General features: G+C 47.9%; 2 protein-coding genes across 2 annotated transcripts; one reads left to right on the top strand and one right to left on the bottom strand.

Moving 5' to 3' along the window:
- Window positions 1-2,108: 2,108 nt before the first annotated feature.
- Window positions 2,109-8,229, bottom strand: LOC114592159 (uncharacterized). The gene is made up of 3 exons (XM_077921228.1): window positions 7,320-8,229; window positions 6,031-6,151; window positions 2,109-4,534 (listed from the first exon to the last, which is right to left on the bottom strand). The coding sequence occupies exons 1-3, from the start codon at window positions 8,076-8,078 to the stop codon at window positions 2,985-2,987; spliced, it is 2,430 nt and encodes an 809-aa protein (XP_077777354.1). The 5' UTR covers window positions 8,079-8,229; the 3' UTR covers window positions 2,109-2,984.
- A 3,356-nt stretch (window positions 8,230-11,585) lies between these two features.
- On the top strand, window positions 11,586-20,990 carry LOC114592217 (uncharacterized). The gene is made up of 4 exons (XM_077921794.1): window positions 11,586-11,649; window positions 13,668-14,596; window positions 16,706-16,829; window positions 17,890-20,990. Exons 2-4 carry the CDS (start codon window positions 13,889-13,891, stop codon window positions 18,897-18,899), a joined length of 1,842 nt encoding a protein of 613 aa, XP_077777920.1. The 5' UTR covers window positions 11,586-11,649; window positions 13,668-13,888; the 3' UTR covers window positions 18,900-20,990.
- Window positions 20,991-21,041: the final 51 nt, after the last annotated feature.

The following is a 21,041-nucleotide window of genomic DNA, read 5'->3' as shown; positions in this document are numbered from 1 at the left end:
AAGGTAAAGGGACCCTCGACGATTAGGTCCAGTCGTGATCGACTCTGGGGTTGTGGTGCTCATCTCGCTTTATTGGCTGAGGGAGCCGGCGTATAGCTTCCGGGTCATGTGGCCAGCATGACTAAGCTGCTTCTGGTGAACCAGAGCAGCGCACGGAAACACCGTTTACCTTCCCGCCGGAGTGGTACCTATTTATCTACTTGCACTTTGACGTGCTTTCAAACTGCTAGGTTGGCAGGAGCAGGGACCGAGCAATGGGAGCTCACCCCGTCGTGGGGATTTGAACTGCCGACCTTCTGATCGGCAAGTCCTAGGCTCTGTGGTTTAACCCACAGCGCCATCTGCGTTAATGGGTTAAAGGTAAAGGTAAAGGTACCCCTGCCCGTACGGGCCAGTCTTGACAGACTCTAGGGTTGTGCGCTCATCTCACCCTATAGGCCGGGAGCCAGCGCTGTCCGCAGACACTTCCGGGTCACGTGGCCAGCGTGACGAAGCTGCATCTGGCGAGCCAGCGCAGCACACGGAAATGCCGTTTACCTTCCCGCCAGTAAGCGGTCCCTATTTATCTACTTGCACCCGGTGGTGCTTTCGAACTGCTAGGTTGGCAGGCGCTGGGACCGAGCAACGGGAGCGCACCCCGCCGCGGGGATTCGAACCGCCGACCATGCAATCGGCAAGTCCTAGGCGCTGAGGTTTTACCCACAGCGCCACCCGTGTCCCGGTTAATGGGTTACATGCACTAAGGGCAGATGCCCACAGAATAATAATTGGTTGACGGGACAACTTTTTATTCAACTTGTGGGTTCTGTGTCATGTTCCATTGTAAACGTAGGCCCCCCCTGGTGAAACACTGGCAAGCTGTTAGTAATACAGCCGTACCTTGGTTCTCGAACGGCTGAGTTGCCGAATAAATTGGCTCCCGAACACTGCAAACCCAGAAGTAAGTGTTCTGGTTTGCGAACATTTTTCAGAAGCCAAATGTCTGACGCAGCTTCCGCCTGTAGCTAATTGGAAGCTGTGCCATGGTTTTTGAACGGTTTCAGGAGTCGAACGGACTCCCGGAACGGATTAAGTTCGAGAACCAAGGTACCACTGAATTAGCAGATCCTTTCCACTGCGATAGCTGAAAACTGCCTGTTTCCTTCCCTTTTGACTATAAATTGTTGCATAAACTCATTTCCAATTGCAGCACGACCTGTCACTTCCTGACGAAATCCCGTCGCTTTTTATACCACAAACACTCTGGTTTATTCCCTTTTATTCTGTTAACGTTGTGATACAGCCGAAGAGTGTCCCCCTCCGGATGGCATTAATGCTGTAACACTGAGGAAGCAGCACAGAACAACTAATGAAGTGGAATGACGTGTGGACGGTCCGCTATAACTCTGCCACTAATGCACTATTATTGTGTCAATCAATGAGAGGTTTCAGAAGACAGACAGACAGACAGACAGACAGACAGACAGACAGACAGACAGACAGACAGACACACACACACACACACAATCACGCACACACGTTGAAAGAGAGAGAGCCCCAGATACTTTCTTCATCAATGTCTTTTGTCATTCTCTCTTTATTCAAGAGAGGTAAGCCTTGTACGAAAGAGAAGAGCCATCAGCAAACTTGGGTAATCGCCAAGGGTTACAGAAGTACAAAATACCATATTTTTCTATGTATAAGATGAGTGGGGGGTATGCAGGGGTACACATACCCCTACTACTACTACTACTACTACTACTACTACTACTACAACAACAACAACAATTTATTATTTCTACCCCGCCCATCTGGCTGGGTTTCCCCAGCCACTCTGGGTGGCTTCCAACAGAAGGTTAAAAATACATTAAAACATCAGTCATTCAAAACTTCCCTAAACAGGGCTGCCTTCAGATGTCTTCTAAATGTCATATAGTTGTTTATTTCTTTGACATCTGATGGGAGGGTGTTCCAAAGGGCAGGAGCCACTACCAAGAAGGCCCTCTGCCTGGTTCTCCTAAACATTTTGTGAATCTTTGTACTTTTGTCCATTTACTGTATTTATTTCCCCCTATCTGAACTTATAAAATGGTGATTTTCTTGAGTCAAAATGAGAGTACCCCATAACATTTATTTTATTTTATTTATTTATTTTTAGGGGGGAAATCACTGTATAAGATGCCCCCATGTATATTTTTTTGAACCCAAAATTAATAAATCAATATTTCTTGAGCTTTTTTTGGGAGGGGTTGCTGCCACCAAAAGCTTACCCACCCACCCACTGCCTATTTTTTAAAAAGGAAAAAAAATCATTTTACACACAGAAAAATATGGTAGTATTTTTTTAATAAAAAACAACAACCAAAATATTAAGGGGTGTTGGGAAGCTCTCCAAAACATCCCAATAAAGACTGAGCATGCTCAGTGGCCACGGAATGCTGTCGAGACTGTTGTGGGATGTGGGGTGGAGGAAAATCTGGAAACTGAGGCTATGGAATGAAATCCCATTAAGGACTGAGCATGCTCAGTTGCCACGGAATGCTGACCGGTAGCGGTGAAATCCTGGAAACTGGAGAGGCGGAATGGAATGGAGAGGCTTGGCTTTTGGACATTTTCCACACTGCAATGCTTGTTGTAGGCCCCTCTAGTACAGAGTTGGTTCCTGCTTACTAGATCCTTTCTTTAAAATGGAGACATCAGGGACTGACCACTATGCTCAGTGCTCTACTGCCGAGTTACGGCTCCTTCCTCCCCCCTAAAAAGCACAAAACAATCCCTAAACAAGTTCCCAGAAATGATGACATCATGCATGCAACGAAATCTAGGCATGTCACTCGGAAATACCGCCCCCCCCCCAATCTCTCTGGGATTTATTCCAAAATTACATGTGGATGGGATGAGGACGTTAACAAAGTTCGTCTTTGTTCCTGCAGCGAAAATTATATAGTTTATTTACAAGGGTGGTTTTGCTTTCACTGATGGTCTCTGGCCACCCAGAAACCTTCCTACTGACTGAGCACCAAGAATGCTTTGCCGGCACCGTGGGTTCGCTCATGTCTGGCAAGGTGCGCTTTCCGACTGAAGCTCCTACCGCAGTCTTTGCATTCATGTGGCTTCTCTCCCGTGTGGGTCCTCTCATGCGCCACGAGGGTGGACCTGGCGCCAAAGCATTTATCGCAGCACACACATTTGAATGGTTTCTCTCCTGTGTGGTCCCTCTGGTGATTAAGGAGGTGTGATTTCTGACTGAAGCCCTTTCCGCAGTCCAGGCATTTATGAGGCTTCTCTCCAGTGTGGATTCTCTGATGACTGTTGAGATTAGTCTTCTGGCTGAAGGTTTTCCCACAATCTGGGCATCTGTGCGGCTTCTCTCCCGTGTGGGTCCTCTCATGCGCCACAAGAGTAGATCTGCCACCAAAGAACTTCTCACAGTGTGAACATTTATACGGTTTTTCTCCGGTGTGGGTTCTCAAATGTCCAGTAAGGAGGGAGCTCAAGTTGAATGTTTTCTCACAGACAAAACATTTGTAAGGTTTATCTCCCGTGTGCAGCCTCTGATGATTCGTGAGCTGTGATTTGTTGCTGAAACTTTTCCCGCAGTCTGAACACTTGTGCGGCTTCTCTAAAACGTGGGTATTTTCGTGGGCAATCAGGACTGACCTCAGACCAAAACTTTTTCCACACTGTGAACACTGAAAAGGTTTCTCTCCAGTGTGGATTCTCTGGTGACTACTAAGGTGAGCCCTCTGACTAAAGCTTTTCCCACATTCAGAGCACTTATAGGGCTTATCTCCCGTGTGAGTTCTCTCGTGAGCAATAAGGACAGACTTGAAACTGAAACTTTTGCCGCATTCCAAGCACTTATATGGTTTCTCACCCATGTGGATTCTCTGGTGTCTTCGAAAAGTGGCGCTCCAACTAAAGGTTCTCCCACACTCAAAACACTTATAGGGCTTGTCTCCTGTGTGGATTCTCTGATGACTAATAAGCTGCGAGCCGGCGCAGAAGGTTTTCTCGCAGTAGGAGCACTTATAGGGCTTCTCTCCTGTGTGCATCCTCTCATGCACAATAAGGTTTGTGCTCCTGCTGAAACTTTTCCCACAGTGAGAGCACTCAAAGGGGTTTTCTCCCGTGTGGATTCTCTTGTGGATGTTAAGGTCCGATATCTGGCTGAAACACTTCCCACAGTCCAAACATTTGTAAGGTTTTTCTCCCGTGTGAGTCCTCTTGTGCTTGATGAGATCAGTCCTCCAGCTGAACTTTTCCCCACAAATTTTGCAAGTCTTTTGTCTCTCACCTGCTGGAGTCTCCTGCCAGGCCATGGTTTCACTGAAGCTCTTGCGGAGGTCTGCTTCACTCCCTTGGCAGTCTCCTCTCCAGCTCTCAGGCCTGGACTGACTCTCAAATGTACTGTGATGATCCCTGCACTGGGTAAGGCTGGCTTCTCCTTTCCCCGCTGCCGGTCTAGATGGTTCCACTCGATCGAAAAATCCAAGGACACCGTTTTCCTCTTCGTTTTCATGTAGTGTTGCTGTGGCAGAAGAACAATCGTTTCCTGCAAGGAAGAAAAAGAACCGCACAACAGGAAACGTTCTTAAAAAGTGTACGTAATTAAATTTAGAGACAGCTCACCCACATCCTCCAGGCTCAGGAAGGGTAATACTTAACAAAAAGAAAACAAAACAGCTTATGTAGTCTTAAAATATATTTTAAGAAGAGCTTTGTGGGATCAGGTCAAAGGCCCATTGAGTCCATCATCTTGGATAGCTCAGTTGGATAGAGAGCAGTGCTGATAATGCCAAGGTTGCAGGTTCAATCTGTGATTCCTGCATTGCAGGGGGTTGGACTAGATGATCCTCAGGGACCCTTCCAACCCTGTGATCCTTGCTATGTACTGAGTTGAATAGGATCCCAAAGGCAGCAGTCTGATTGGTCCTAGAACAATAGGATTCAGAATGCAGCAGTCTGATTGGTCCGCAGGAGCCACCCAATCCAGCTCCAGGTGGAAGTGAATCCGCAACCTGATTGGCCTTCAGGAGAATCCCGGAATTAGCCAATCAGGTGGGGCCCATTGTGTAAATAATGTACAGTGGTTCCTCGGGTTACAGACGCTTCAGATTACAGACTCCACTAACCCAGAAGTAGTACCTCGGGTTAAGAACTTTGCTTCAGGATGAGAACAGAAATCGTGCTCTGGCGGCGTGGCGGCAGCAGGAGGCCCCATTACCTAAAGTGGTGCTTCAGGTTAAGAACAGTTTCAGGTTAAGTACGGACCTCTGGAACCAATTAAGTACTTAACCCGAGGTACCACTGTATATAAAGCAGACACGGACTCCGTTTGACTTCTAGGATACGACTGTGCACAATACATGTGAGAGCTGAATGGGAGCTCTTTATCAAGAGACAATCTCTCCTTAAGGAGCGGTTGCTGACTGGTAGGTTGCTGTAGTTAATAAGATGCTGGAATGAACAGGCCGTGACCCGATCCATCTTTGCAAGAACCAAAGTGATCCATCCCAGCCCTTGTGAAGCCAACTGTAATGATTAACTATTAAAGGTAAAGGTACCCCTGCCCGTACGGGCCAGTCTTGACAGACTCTAGGGTTGTGCGCCCATCTCACTTAAGAGGCCGGGGGCCAGCGCTGTCCGGAGACACTTCCGGGTCACGTGGCCAGCGTGACAAAGCTGCATCTGGCGAGCCAGCGCAGCACACGGAAATGCCGTTTACCTTCCCGCTGGTAAGTGGTCCCTATTTATCTACTTGCACCCGGGGGTGCTTTTGAACTGCTAGGTTGGCAGGCGCTGGGACCGAGCAACGGGAGCGCACCCCGCCGCGGCGATTCGAACCGCCAACCTTTCGATCGGCAAGTCCTAGGCGCTGAGGCTTTTACCCACAGCGCCACCCACGTCCCCAACAGATTAACTATTATTCAGACTATTAATAATTCTACAGCACCAAGCCTTATTCGTGCTGGTTTGCGAGTTATACCCGCAAACAATCTAAAAGCGATCCGATACCCACTTCCTCCACTCTCACGTAACAATACTTACCGACTATCTCGTTGGCCTTGTCGCACTCCTGCTTGCTCTCCCCAGGGAGGCCCACGTCCGATGGAGTCAGCTCTTCTTGGGGGGAATTCATGGATTCGCCCTTCCTGACTAGCCCTCTGTACTGTAACAGAGAGAAGATGTTGCCTTATATACCAAGCAAATTTACATGCAATGAGAGGCAGTGCAGTGCAGTGGTTAGAGTGTTGGACCAAGATGTGGGAGACCAGGGTTCAAATCTCCACTCAGCCATAAAGCTCTGGTTCGCCTGAAGCCTATGACACTGTTTCTGGATCACTGCTGGATACAGGGATCAGGACAAGGGGCTAATAATAATAATAATAATAATAATAATAATAATACAGTAATAATAATAATAATAATAATAATAATAATAATAATAATACTCCACCCATCTGACTGGGTTGCCCCAGCCACTCTGGGCGGCTTCCAACATATATAAAAATGTGATGTTTTGTTTATTCATTCCACTACTGTGGCCCGTGCTTTGTTAACCCAAAAATGGAAAACGAGCGAGGTCCCAACTAAAGAAGAATGGCAACTTAAGCGGTTGGAATGCATGCACCTTGCAGACTTAACATATAGAATAAGAGAACAAGAAGAACATATGTTTAAAGAAGATTGGGAAATGTTTATTGAATATATGGGGGGAAATTGCATACACCTGAAAACGCTGGCAGCATTAAGATAAATTCAACAGTGTAAATATGTTTTGATGGATGTCATAATGGAATACTGAATGGCTTTGTTTATGTAAAATATGCAGGGATTTATGGTATGCAAAATGAACCATGGAAAAAGAAGGGAAGTAAGGACGTTTAAATGAGTATTTAAAATTGCAAAACAGAAAATCTAACAAAAATTATATAAAATAAAAAATAAAAACGTAATGAAACATACAACATAAAAAAACTTCCCTATACAGGGCTGCCTTCAGATGTCTTCTAAAGGTTATATAATTACTTATCTCCTTGGCTCAGGGATCGCATAACTCCAACATCTCTCGAATGAATATAGACATCCTAAAGAATAGTGGGCTATTCCGAGACGGCTTCTGTAAAACCGGGACTGTCCCTGGGAAATAGGGACTCTTGGTCCACATAGCTGTCAACTTTCCCCTTTTCTTGCGAGGAATCCTATTCGGAATAAGGGAATTTCCCTTAAAAAAAGGGAAACGTTGACGGCTATGCACTTGGAAGGTCCATGACTGAGTATATAGGGGGTGAGAAGATCTTTGAGGTAACCACGTTAAATGAAACTAACATACTCACTCGTTCCTCTAGCTTTCCATCCTCTTCCTGCCCTAGCAGGAAGTCCTCGGCCAGGGCCACCGCCTGGGCGCAGGTCTTTGCGCCACGATCCCTGACCCAGCTCTGCATCTCCGGGGGCAGGATGTTCAGGAGCTGCTCCAGGACCAGCAAGTCCAGGATCTGCTCCTTTGAGTGCCTTTCCGGCTTCAGCCACTGACGACAAAGGAAGGACAGTCGGGTGCAAACCATGCGCGGCCCGTCCCCTTCCCGGCAGCGCAGTTGCCTAAAGAGCTGCTGGGACACATCCCCGCTGTCCGGGATATTGTCCAGGTTCTCTTCCTTCACCTGTGCAGCATCTGCCATGACGGCGGCTTCCAAGAAGCCACAGGTCTTCTGCCCATCAAGGCTTGGTGGGAACAGAGTTTCTCGTCTGGACGACCCCTCAAAGGAAGCCACGTGGGCTTGGGTGCCCATGGCCACGCTGGGCGCTTCCTCCAACTGCGGGTTCCCCCACTGCAAGTGAGGCGACTCCACCGTCTTTAGGAACTCTTGCCACTGGGCTTCCCAGTGCTGCGCCAACCCCTCGTCCGGCTCCTCTTTGACCTGCCCTCGGTTTCGAAATTCACCCCCGTTGACCTGAGAAAGGCTCGTTTCCTCCAAACTCTCCCTGGAGTTGAAGTCCTTTGAGCCTCCAGTCTCCATTTTCCTTCTTGGCAGCATCTTCTGCTCTACAGGAGTCTGGGAAGAGGAGCCCAAGGGTGTTTCCTGCTTGGCAGCCATTTTGTCTTGGGCTGGTCCCCACTTCCTCTAAAGCCATCTCTGCCCTTTCACCCTCCGGTTCCTATTTTCTTCATGGCGTACATAGCAGGCAAAACTAGTCTTTGGTTTCCAATCCATCCGCAATGTTTTGCAACAAGGCAGTTATGCAGAGTTTGTCCTCTCAGCAAGCTGAAGCTGCTGCGTTGAATGGGCTTGTGGTTGAATGGAAGCTACCTAAGGAAAACAATAAGAATAAGAATAATTTATTACTTATACCCCGCCCATCTGTCTGGGCCTCCCCAGCCACTCTGGGCTGCTTTCAACAGGATATTAAAAACACAATAAAAGATCAAAAATTAAAAACTTCTCTAAACAGGACTGCCTTCAGATGTCTTCTAAAAGTCAAGATAGTTGTTTATTTCCTTGACATCTGCTGGGAGGGCCTTCCACAGGACGGGTGCCACTACCGAGAAGGCCCTTGGAATGGAATGAGGGGGAACACATGAAAGAAAAAAGGCTCTGTACATGCAGTTTCCAAAAGCTGCTTATTCAACAATCAAAGGCCTATTTAACAAAAAATTGTCTATTTATTATGGCAGGTGTGAGGAACTTCTTTTTCCACAAATTATTTTTATTAATTTTCCAGATTATTACACATCAAACCAATTTAAATTAATTTAATACAATTTCTTAAAATCGGGTTTCCCGCTCCTCTTCTGAACATATGATCACCTTCATTTCCTCACAGTGCCACATCATTTCTTATTTAGAGTCCAGTTGACATCCTTCACTTGCTTTGTGGGGAACCTCTGGCCTTCCAAGTATTGCTCCTCCATCAACCCTTATTTATTAAGCTTGGGGCAGCAGAATTTCTAAATCTGGGCACTCTAGACTGTCACTATAGTCAGCCTACAATTTGCATACAATTCAGCTTTACGCACTTGGCAAAAAATATATATAAAAAAATTAAAAGGGGACTGGTGTCTGGTAAAAACGAGTTTTGTCACTTCCATCCACCATTGAACCCAAGGTGTTTTGACTATACACAATTTGGGCTTTAGGCGCAATCCCCGGAACATAATTCCTGAGTAAATTGTGGGCTTACTGTATTTGCAGGATTATTTCAGTCACATATCAGCCAATTCCCGGGCCCTAAGGAAGTTAGATTATCCTCCACCAGGGCCAGGGCCTTTTCAGTGATGGCTCCGACCTGCTGGAATGCTCTGTCCCATGAAACCAGGGCCCTGCAGGATTTAACTTCCTTCCGCACGGCCTGTAAGACAGAGCTATTCCTCCTGGCTTTCTATTTGAACTTAGCCTGATTTTTTATTCCCCTTCCTTTCCTCCCCCTCCCTTTTTTATGAAGATTACCCGCTCTGGGATCCCACAGCTAATTCTCCCCTGGTCTCCTCGCTGGCCCAAATAGGACCAATTTAGCCAGCTAGCCCTGGTGGTCATCTAATGTTTATTGGATGGATTTCCCCCCTAAATCGATTTTTGATTTTATTGTTATTCACATTTTATACCGTATTTTATGCTGTTTTTTGTAGCATCAATTAAGTGTTTTAAATTTGCTGTTAGCTGCCCTGAGCCCAGTTTTCTGAACCGGGAAGGGCGGGGTTTAAATTAATTATTATTATTATTATTATTATTATTATTATTATTATTATTATTATTATTCCAGTTGTGCAAAGCTGACTGGGAGGTCTGGCACAACAAAAAACCCTTCTCCAAAAGACCAGACTTTTCTGCTGTAAGAGATGGGGAAAACACACAGGAAAGTATAGCACAACACTTGCTTTGAACCAACTACCCTGCCTGCAAGCAGATCAGAACGAATGCCCAAATGTTATTATTACTAATAATAGCCTCGCTGCAAAACTGAGCAGGGTGGATGCTCCATAAACAGGTGGTCTAGAGCACTCTGAAGAGAGAATTTGACAGCTGGAGTCAGGGAGCTCCTGCATCTATTTTTAACATCAAAATAGTACTAATAATTGAGACACCCCTACCCCCACCCAACCTGGCTGCCCGCCTCTCTCTCCTGCCCCTCCTTGGCAATGGGATCAAAACGGTTAAAAACTGAGAATACTGCAAGATATTGCAACAAGTTTTCCTTGCGGGTTGCAGATACCTATTGCAGTTCACCTTCTAACAGGAGCCTTGCTCAACTCACAGCCTTCTTGCCTTTCTGCTAATGCAGCCGCTTCCCAGCAGGAAAGGCCCTTTCTTCGCTGTTGCGCACAGCTGCAAATATTCCTTTTTCCATTCATTTTTGGCCTTGCTAGGAAGCTCTGCTCGATCTGTTCAATCCTTTGGCTTGGCTCATACGGTAAGCATGTCATATGCCCTATCGTCAAGAGTCCACCTTGTTCCTGGAAGTCTGGAATTTGTTTTGGCTCATTTAAATTCTGAATTTTTTAAAAAAGACCAAATTATAATCCCAATTTTGTGTGTGTGTGTGTGTGTGTGTGTGTGTTTTATTTTAATTGGATTATGATTGGATATGTTCATTGGATGTTTTTTACTGGAAAATTAATAAAAATGATTAAATTCTGAATTTTAAATTGCTATAACCCACTCTGGGACCTGCTGGCCAAGGACAGGTAATAATAATAATACAGTAATAATAATAAGAATAAGAATAAATAAGAATAAGAATACTGTATTTATGTATATGTTTATAAATGCTAGTCGCTTGGATACCTTTTGGCAGCAAGCGACTAATACATTTTAATAATAGACAATAAAACTTAAAAGTCTCCTAGTGATTAACATTTAAAAACATATCCCTAAAAATATTATCTCACATCTACATCAATTCAGTGTTGTTATAATTGTTGTTGCTTACCTTCTTCTGTAGATATCTTTCTCACAGGGCAATCCTATCTTTATGTCTTTGCAGATATAAGTCCCCTTAAAAACAAAAACAAAAATACTTCCGGGGGGCTTTGAACTTGAAAAGGTTGCAATTGACAATATTCCTCACGTAGCCCAGTCCTGTCCATCCAATATTTACTCTGATTAAATCTCAGCTGTTTTCAGCAGCGGGTCGCCTTCCTTGTTGCCTCGCTCGATTGCATGGCTTTCTGCACGTGCTCAGATGCTGTGTTACATCACCGACGTTGCTGGGTTGTTGTTTTTTTGCACATAAATAGTTACTCTACACATTTTCTTTCTCAGGAATTTCTTGATCCCTAGCAAAAACCAATCCTGCCTGTGCCTGGGGGCTTGTGCACCCAATAGAGCCGAGATCAGGGACAGGGTCACCCAGTCCTGACCCCCTCCTTGCCACAGCTGTCAACGTTTCCCTTTTCCCAAGGGAAATTCCCTTATTCCGAATAGGATTCCTCGCAGGGAAAGGGAAGAGTTGACAGCTATGCTCCTTGCCCCGCCTCCCTCCATCACCCATTGGAGCACAGCGACAGCTCGTGTGAACGGCCCCTTTAAGAGCCGGGATCAATAGAGTTCCGGGTGCTAGAGAGGACCAAACAGGGGTTTTTGGGGGGTGGGGAGGGCCCTTTCCTTTCCTTTCCTTTCCTGTCCATCAGAGGAAGCTGCACATTCTGCATGGCTGCAAGGAGCAGCAGAGGTGAGAGCCTTTTGCGCGGGGAGAGGGGTATCAAAGGGGAGAAGCAGGGGAGGAACAAAGCAAACTCATCAGCTAAAGGCGCTAGTCCCTTTGAGGCAGGCTGAAGATGCATCATTCTGGGCAGGGCTCCTGTGCCTTTATTTTTTTAGGGGGGAAAGGGTTACCAACTAAACCAGCCTTTCTCAACCTGTGGGTCCCCAGATGTTGTTGAACTCCCATCACCCCTAGCTAGCAAGGCCAGAGCTCAGGGATGATGGGAGTTGTAGTCCAACAACATCTGGGGACCCACAGTGGTGGTGGGGGGAGGGAAGGGGTCTTGCTTTCTCCTTTTAACAGACCTTTGACATGCAGGAGTTGGGAGATGAATCCTTTCATTGCACGGAGAAAAATATTGCATGCTGCCGATCATGCTCCCCTCCCCCCGTTCACACTTTGGCACTCAAGTTTCTTTTTATGTATAAATTTGTTTTTGCATTTTCTATTTTACATAAGCAAATGAATTTAATACATAAATATATAATACCTTCTGACTTCCTCCCCTCCTCCCAATTGTGGATCTTAATGTAATGATTTTCCCCTCTGCATCTCTATCATAACTCTTATTTTTAATAAATCCTTTGCCAATCTATAGTTCAAATTTTTACTGCAAGTTTTCTGTCAACCCTCCTATGTAGTTGTTTACAATAGCTTTTCAAAAAAATTACGTATAAAGTTTCCCCATTCTTTATTAAAGACCACCTCTTCCTGGTTTCTAATTCTTCCTGTAAGTTTTGCCATCTCTTTGGCACTCAGTTTCAGAGATGCACCAAAATATTTCATTTCCATCCTTAGAATCATAGAATCTTGAGTTGGAAGGGACTCCAAAGGTCATCTGTTCCAACCCCCTGCAATGCAGGAATCTCAGCTAAAGCATCCATGACTGATGGCCATCCAACCTTTGCTTGAAAACCTCCAAGGAAGGAGAGTCCACCACCTCTTGTGGGAGTCTGTTCCACTGCCGAACAGCTCTTACTGTCAGAATGTTTTTCCAAATGTTTAGTCGGAATCTCCTTTCTTGTGACCTGCAGCCATTGGTTTGAGTCCTACAATCCAGAGCAGGAAAAAACAAGCATGATCTCTCTTCCATGTGACAGCTCTTAAGATATTTGAAAATGGCTCTCATATCTCCTCTCAGTCTCCTCTTTTCCAGGCTAAACATACCCAGCTCCTTCAAGCGCTCCTCATAAGGTATAGTTTCCAGACCCTTGATCATCATGGTTGCCTTCCTCTGCACACATTCCAGCTTCTCAATATTGTTCTTAAACTGTGGTGCCCAGAATTGGACACAGTATTCCAAGTGTGGTCTGACTAAGGCAGAACAGAGTGGTACTATTACTTCCCTTGATCTGGACACTATACTTCTGCTGATGCAGCCTTACCTGTTTTTCTCCTTCCACATTCCTATCTTCCTCCTCTCCTGGTCTGCCCCGCAGAGGACCTTAAGGTCCATGAATAATCATAGTTTAGAGGTCCCGGGCCCTAAGGAAGTCAGATTATTCTCTACCAGGGCCAGGGCCTTCTCAGTGATGGCTCCAACCTGGTGGAATGCTCTGTCCCATGAGACCAGGGCCCTGCAAGATTTAACTTCCTTCCGCAGGGCCTGTAAGACAGAACTATTCCGCCTGGCTTTCAACTTGAACTTATTCCCTTTCCTTTCCTTCCCTCCCCCTCCCCTTACCCGCTCTGGGATCCCACAGCTATTTCTCCCCTGGTCTCCTCGCTGGCCCAAATAGGACTAATTTAGCCAGCTAGCCCTGGTGATCATCTAATGTTTATTGGATGGATTTCCCCCCTAAATCGATTTTTGATTTTATTGTAATTCACGTTTTATACTGTATTTTTTTTGCTGTTTTTTGTAGCATCAATTGTGTTTTAAATTTGTTGTTAGCCGCCCTGAGCCCAGTTTTCTGAACCGGTAAGGGCAGGGTATAAATAAATTATTATTATTATTATTATTATTATTATTATTATTATTATAGAATAGTGCCCTGCTGTCAGCCATCTGGAAAACCATCAACTCCCGAAGATGCCCTCTGCTTCGTCTGAATGGGGAGCTTGCCCGGCGTTCCCCAGGATGAAACAGTTTCGTTGACATACTCCGCTGAGGAATTGCAGCAGGACTGGAGGCTTGGACTTGGATAGCGGACTGAGAGAGGCCTGAATCTTTCCTTGGTGGGTTTTGGGTGGGACGAACACAAAAATGGCTACAGAACAGGAAGCCTCGGCAACCCTGGGCCTCCGTTTCCAGTCTGCGCCGGAGGATGTGGCTCTGCCCCCCGTGGACCCAGAGGGTCAGGGTTTGGCAGCCAGGTTGGAAGGGCCTCACAAACTCCACCACACAGACCTTCGAGGGGGAAATGAGGACCTCCTGAGCTGCAGTGGGGAGCAGGCGGTCAGAAGACCCAAATGGGGCAACCCACCACTCCTGCTTCCAGCCCCATGGGAAGTCACAAAGACTTGCCTGCCTTCCTTGGATGGGCTGGCCGATCCGAGCAGAGAACAGGCCACACAACTCCTCCCAGGCCACGGTGGGGAAGCCAAAGCAGCCTCCAGCTGCTTGGACTCTGAGGTGGGCTACTCAGACCCACGGGGGGATCCCTCGGAAAAGGGTGCGGTCGCCATGGAGACACAGCGGTTGAACTTCCGCCAGTTCCGCTACCAGGAGGTCGAGGGACCACAGGAAGTGTGCAGCCAGCTCTGGTACCTGTGCCACCGGTGGCTGAAGCCGGAGAGGCACACCAAGGAGCAGATCCTGGAGCTGCTGATCCTGGAGCAGTTCCTGGCCATCCTGCCGCCGGAGATCCAGACCTGGGTGAAGAGAGGAGGGCCCGAGAGCTGCGCCCGGGCAGTGGCCCTGGCTGAGTGCTTCCTGCAAGGACAACGGGAAGCTGGGAGTTGCGGGGAACAGGTGAGGTCAGATCTGTCCTGGACGAGACTTTGGGAAATGGAGAAACAGAGCAAAGGAGAGTTGGCTGCTCCCAGATGTGTTTCATTCCGCTGATCCATCACTTCCCATAGAATTGCATCTTGGAGAAGTACCGTATTTTTTGCTCTATAAGACTCACTTTTTCCCTCCCAAAAAGTAAGGGGAAATGTGTGTGCGTCTTATGGAGCGAATGCAGGCTGCGCAGCTATCCCAGAAGCCAGAACAGGGAGAGGGATCTCTGTGCAGCGCTCCCTCTTGCTGTTCTAGCTTCTGGCTTAGCCGTGCTCTGTCCCTTCCCCCACCTCCTGGAGAAGCCCCCAAGAGCCGCGCTCCCTTTAAAGAGGCGCACGGAGTGTGTGTGCAGCTTTTGGGGGCTTTTCCCCAAGGAAGAAGAAGGGCAGCCCGTCAGTGATGGGCTGCCCTTCTCGGGGGAAAGCCTGCAAGCGCCGCACACACGCTCCACGCGGCTCTTTAAAGGGAGCGCTGAACAGCGCTTGCGATGCATACAGCACTCCCTTTAAAGAATTGTTTTTTCTTGCATTCCCCCTCTAAAAACTAGGTGCGTCTTATGGAGCGAAAAATACGGCAACTCTTTTTCTTTTTCTTATGCATTCATGATGATTTGTGCTCTGGAAGGTATTAGGGTGGTGACACACAATCCGCCTTATGGGTGGTGCTGTGGTCTAAACTACTGAGCCTCTTGGGCTTGCCAGTCAGAAGGTCGGTGGTTCAAATCCCTGCGACGGGGTGAGCTCCCATTGCTCTGTCCAATGCTTTTTTCTAAAAAAATGTTTAAAATGTCTTTTAAAAAATCCTACTCATGTTGAAATACTGCCCCTCAATGAGGCTAAACTTACATTCACAAAATGTTTAGGGGTATTTTCTGCATCCCCCTAGAAAAAAAGCACTGGCTCTGCCCCAGCTCCTGCCAACCTAACAGTTCGAAAGCATGCCAGTGCAAGTAGATAAATAGGTACCGCTGTGACAGGAAGGTAAACGGCGTTTCTGTGCGCTCTGGTTTCTGTCACGGTGTTCAGTTGCACTAGAAGTGGTTTAGTCATGCTGGCCACATGACCCGGAAAGCTGTCTGTGGACAAACACCGGCTCCCTCAACCTGAAAGCGAGATTACTGTTTGCACCTGGAAATGTTTTGCGGGTGAACATGCTGCGTCCTTTCCAATCCACGCATGTCCTGTAACTTCCTTAATAAATTCAGTAATGCTTTTTAAAACTGCAAATGTTGGGGTGTGGGTGTGCCACTTTTGTTGTGTTGTAGCGCAGGAGTGTCCCTTCTGGTCAGCAATAGCACAGTGTCATTGGGGCAGCAGAACAGCTAGTAAATTGGGAATGATGTATGGGCAGTCCAGGATAAATACACCACAAATGTGGCTGAGTCCATAAATGTGGCCGCTGGGACCACATAACACCGGTCCTGAGAGATCTGCATCGGCTCCCAGTACGTTTCCGAGCACAACTCAAAGTGTTGGTGCTGACCTTTAAAGCCCTAAACGGCCTCGGTCCTGTATACCTGAAGGAGCGTCTCCACCCCCATTGTCCAGCCTGGACACTGAGATCCAGCTCCGAGGGCCTTTTGGCGGTTCCCTCCCTGCCAGAAGTGAGGTTACAGGGAACCAGGCAGAGAGCCTTCTCGGTAGTGGCTCCCGCCCTGTGGAATGCCCTCCCATCAGATGTCAAGGAAATAAGCAGCTATCCTATTTTTAAAAGACATCTGAAGGCAGCCCTGTTTAGGGAAGTTTTTAATATTTAATGCTGCATTGTTTTTAACACTCGATTGGGAGCCGTCTGTAACCCTAGGTACCACTGTAACCCGAGGTACCACTGTACAGGACTTCTCTTGAAGAATCCTGGGAGCTGTAGTTTGTCAAGAGTGCTGGGAACTGTAGCTCTGTGAGGTGGTGGCAAATTCTTGGGGGGGGGGGGAGTCATGTGCTATAAATGTAAAGACACCAGTCTGGAGGGGCCATAAAATCAGTTTTTTAAAGATGTATTTATAGAGGAGGCAGCACTGCTTCTCAACACCAGGTCCTCATTGGCCCTGTGATGGAAATCCTCGCTTCTCTTTTTTTCCAGGGGGTTTACCAGCAGGAGATGCCCGTGAATCCCCTTGAAGCTGATCAGGCGCCTTCAGAGACAGGAGAGAAGCAGCCTGGTGCAGAGGTGAAGCAGGAGGGCAACAGGGGTGGCAGCTGCAAGGGTAGGTGTGCTGATAGGGCACGTTGAATTTTCCAGTTTTCAAAATACCCCCCCAAAATCAGGGGTGCTAAAAAGTTGTAACATGACTTGGAGCTTCAAAAGATATTTTGGTGGGATTAATGTAATTCAGTTTTGCTTGCTTTGCAAAATGTGTGTAAAATGGCATAAAATTTACTAATCACGATTGCCAAGTACTTACGGTTTTATTATATATTAATATTATTTTTATAATTTAGTATCGTTTAGCATTGTGTGACATTTCCAACCAAATTTCCCGAGATCCAGGAGGAGGTTTCCATCTATGTTTGCAGACCACCCGGTGCCATTTTGATTCAAGATGGCACCACAAACGTTTCATAACTGCACTGTTTTTAACCTGTGGTTTAAAAATGGACCAGATTTTATGTGTTTGTTTGTAAGAATCATAGAATCATAGAGTTGGAAGAGACCACAAGGGCCATGGAGTCCAACCCCCTGCCAAGCAGGAAACACCATCAGAGCACTCCTGACCTATGGTTGTCAAGCCTCTGCTTAAAGACCTCCAAAGAAGGAGACTCCACCACACTCCTTGGCAGCAAATTCCACTGTTGAACAGCTCTTACTGTCAGGAAGTTCTTCCTAATGTTTAGGTGGAATCTTCTTTCTTGTAGTTTGGATCCATTGCTCCGTGTCCGCTTCTCTGGAGCAGCAGAAAACAACCTTTCTCCCTCCTCTATGTGACATCCTTTTATATATTTGAACATGGCTATCATATCACCCCTTAACCTCCTCTTCTCCAGGCTAAACATGCCCAGCTCCCTTAGCCGTTCCTCATAAGGCATCGTTTCCAGGCCTTGAGCAGGCCGAATCCCTGAGCGTACGAGGCTACTAGCGGGAAACAGTTTGCCAAATCGACCTCTCTTAGTTCTCTGAAGGCCACCCTGTTTAGGGAAGTTTTTAATGTTTGATCTTTTATAGGGTTTTTAATGTTCTGTTGGGAGCGTCCCAGAGTGGCTGGGGAAACCCAGCCAGATGAGTGGGGTATAAATAATAAATTGTTATTATTATTATTTCACTCCCAGATGACACACAGACGAGAGAAATGGAGGATTCACAGGTGAAAATTGCAGAGCCGGTTGAGCTGCCAGACAAGGGGGAAGGAAGGCGTTTCCTACCAACAACAGAGGAAGAAGAAGAAGATGCTCCTTCAACACAGCCTGGACCCAAGAGGAAGTTGGGAACGGGCCCTGAGGAGAGTGTCGCTTGTGGAGACGCCTCTGCCCACCTCGGCGAACCCACGAACCATCCGAAACCTCCCCAAGGCAAGCTGGAGACGACCTGCGGCGTTTGCGGGAAGAGCTTCAGCCGCCGGACGGGCCTGCTGGCCCACGAGAGGGTGCACACGGGCGAGAAGCCCTACAAGTGCCCTCACTGCGGGCGCAGCTTCCGCTCCAAGTCCACCCTGGTGGTTCACCAGAGGACCCACACGGGCGAGAAGCCCTACCGGTGCCAGGCCTGCGGGAAGAGCTTCCCGGTGACCACGCAGCTCATCGAGCACGAGAGGACCCACTCGGGCGAGAAGCCCTACCAGTGCGCCGAGTGCGGGCAGAGCTTCCGCCAGCGCTCGCACCTCAAGAACCACCAGAAGATCCACACGGGCCTCAAGCCCTTCAAGTGCTCGTACTGCGGCAAGGGCTTCAGCATCAGCTCGGACCTCATCCGGCACGAGAGGGCCCACACCGGAGAGAAGCCCTACCAGTGCCCGGACTGCGGGAAGCGCTTCTGCAACAGCTCACAGGTCATCACGCACCGCCGGGTCCACACCGGGGAAAAACCCTACAAGTGCCTGGAGTGCGGGAAGGGCTTCGCCGTCAGCCAGCAGCTCATCCGGCACCAGGCGGTCCACACGGGGGAAAAGCCCTACCAGTGCCTGGAGTGCGGGAAGACTTTCGGCGTCAGCACCCTCCTAGCCGGGCACCTGAGGATCCACACGGGGGAGAAGCCGTACGAGTGCTCCGAGTGCGGGAAGCGCTTCCGCCTCCGCTCGACGCTCATCACGCACCTGAAAATCCACGCGGCGAGAAAAAGTTAGGGCCGGAAGGGGAAGGTCAAGAAAGAGAGAGGGGGAGTTTGTGTAAAGAGGAATCAGTGCTAGGTATAAAGGTTCGAATCCCAACAAAGGGGTGAGCTCCCACCTTGGAAAAAAAGAAAAAGGTAAAGGACCCCTGGATGGTTAAGTCCAGTCAGAGGCGACTATGTTGGTGTTTTGCAGCTTTGACCGGTTGCAGGACCTTAGCCAGACCTTAGCAGAGCATATGCAGAGTTCTCGAAAGCAATCAGCTGCAGGCAGGATGGATGAAGCAGGAACCAGTAACTTGTTACTTATTGGTGCGTTTATTATTTACAGCAGACTTCAAGTTACTACAGTGGTACCTCGGGTTACATACTCTTCAGGTTACAGATGCTTCAGGTTACAGACTCTGCTAGCCCAGAAATAGTTAAACCACAGGGAATTGTAACTCTCTGAGGGGGACCAAGGGTTTACTAACAACTCATCAGTATCCTTAAAAGAATCACAGCTCCCAGAATTCCTTGAAGCCAGTATTGCTTGAAGTCTTATCGTAGCACTTTAAATGGATGGGGTGCGTGTGGCTGCTGACCCACCGATTTAAGACTTCGAAATGTCGAAAGCGCTTCTCGTACAGGACCCTAGTCTGCACATCGCACGAAGCCAAGCCACACAGGCTCCCAGGGACGCTTCACTCCTCGCCCAGTAATTTGCAGCTGTGCTGAGCTAAGCTTGGCTTGGCGTGTCCCCCAAACCAGGGGTCGTGGTTGAACTAGCCATGGTTCAGACTCACCATGATTTGGCCTGTGGTTTACGGCTTGTAGTTTGGACAAGCTAGACCAGGGGTGTCAAACTCAAATTCATCGGGGGCCGCATCAGCAGTTTGGTCACCCTCAAAGGGCCGGTTGTATCGATAGGACTCAATATGCGCTCAATATAAAAACAAGTGGAGGTTTCCTGAATGCATGTAAAGTGGAGGTTTCCCGTGTAGAACGGCCGGTGCCGCTAGAGGGCATACATTCTCTGGCTTGTAGGCTGCAGCGCATGCGCTGAAGAGGCGGCTTTCTTGTGTAAAAAAAAAAAAGCGAGAATAAAAGGTGAAGGCTGGCGGTTGGCGGCGGCTACACGGGCCACATGAAGAGCTCTGGCGGGCCGGATTCGGCCCGCGGGCCTTGTGTTTGACACCCGTGAGCTAGACCCACAAGCCCAGGTTGGGATGGAGTGCTAAGCTAAGCTACGGCTTACAATCATCTAATCATATAGCTGGAAGGGACCCTAAGGGTCGTCTAGTCCAGCCCCTGCAATGCAGGAATCACAACTGAAGCATCCATGGCAGACGACCATCCAACCTCTGCTTGAAAACCTAAGTTCAGTCTAGAACAGCAGCCAAGCAAACAGGATAAGGAAAGTGGCCGCAATCTCCTCTCCCAGAGTCCACACATTCAAGCTAATCCAGTGTTTCCCCAACTTGAGTCTCCAGCTGTTTTGGGACTACAATTCCCATCATCTCCGACTGCCGGTCCTGCTAGCTAGGGATGATGGGAGTTGCAGTCCCAAAACAGCTGGAGACCCAAGTTGGGGAAACGCAGAGCTAAGCCATGGCTTGGCATGACACATGAACCAGACTATCTTAAGAACAACTCTGTAAGGTAGGTCAGCACGAAACCCATAGCGGAAAGACGAGATAGATTGTCTGAGGCAGGGGCAGCTTAAGAGTACCACAGGTGGGCGTGCATTTAGATCCTTCTGAACTACAACTCCCATCAGCCCCAGCAAGCATTGGGGTGTTGGGAGTTGTAGTTCAGCAACATCTAAGCATGTGGTTTGAACCTTACCCGTAGTGCGGCTTCTTAGCGTTGTGCTCTGACTTTTGAGGAAGGCTGAAAGAGGGTTTGTGCGAGGAGATGCTTTGAAGAGTGATGGAGTAAGGAACGAGACAATATTGCTTGGAAGGTGGTTACTGGGCAAAGGGTGTTTGTGTGGATATTCGGCGCGTTAACATTTGACCCGTAGTGCAAATGTGAAAAACCACCAAGGAAGTGACCTGTAAGCAAACTGAGCCCAAGAGGGGCGTCCAGTAAACCTTTCCTTCCAAATAAATAAGCTCCAAACTTCCTGTCTCGTGTTTTCTGTCTGGGTGGTGGGCTTCAGGGGCTAGTGGCAACC

This window comes from Podarcis muralis, chromosome 2 (assembly GCF_964188315.1).
Source record: "Podarcis muralis chromosome 2, rPodMur119.hap1.1, whole genome shotgun sequence".
NCBI classification, from domain to species: Eukaryota; Metazoa; Chordata; class Lepidosauria; order Squamata; family Lacertidae; genus Podarcis; species Podarcis muralis.
The sequence above is the reverse complement of the archived record's forward strand: the minus strand, read 5'-3'. Positions and strand labels throughout refer to the sequence as shown.

Bases quoted from the DNA above. Each gene is read 5' to 3' on its own strand.
- LOC114592159 (XM_077921228.1), bottom strand. From the start codon at position 8,078: ATGGCTGCCAAGCAGGAAACACCCTTGGGCTCCTCTTCCCAGACTCCT. The intron at 6,152-7,319 runs GTGAGTATGTTA...TCTCTGTTACAG, and splicing joins ATGGAAAGCTAGAGGAACGA to TACAGAGGGCTAGTCAGGAA. The intron at 4,535-6,030 runs GTAAGTATTGTT...TCTTCCTTGCAG, and splicing joins CAAGGCCAACGAGATAGTCG to GAAACGATTGTTCTTCTGCC.
- LOC114592217 (XM_077921794.1), top strand. From the start codon at position 13,889: ATGGCTACAGAACAGGAAGCCTCGGCAACCCTGGGCCTCCGTTTCCAG. The intron at 14,597-16,705 runs GTGAGGTCAGAT...CTTTTTTTCCAG, and splicing joins CTGGGAGTTGCGGGGAACAG to GGGGTTTACCAGCAGGAGAT. The intron at 16,830-17,889 runs GTAGGTGTGCTG...TTTCACTCCCAG, and splicing joins CAGGGGTGGCAGCTGCAAGG to ATGACACACAGACGAGAGAA.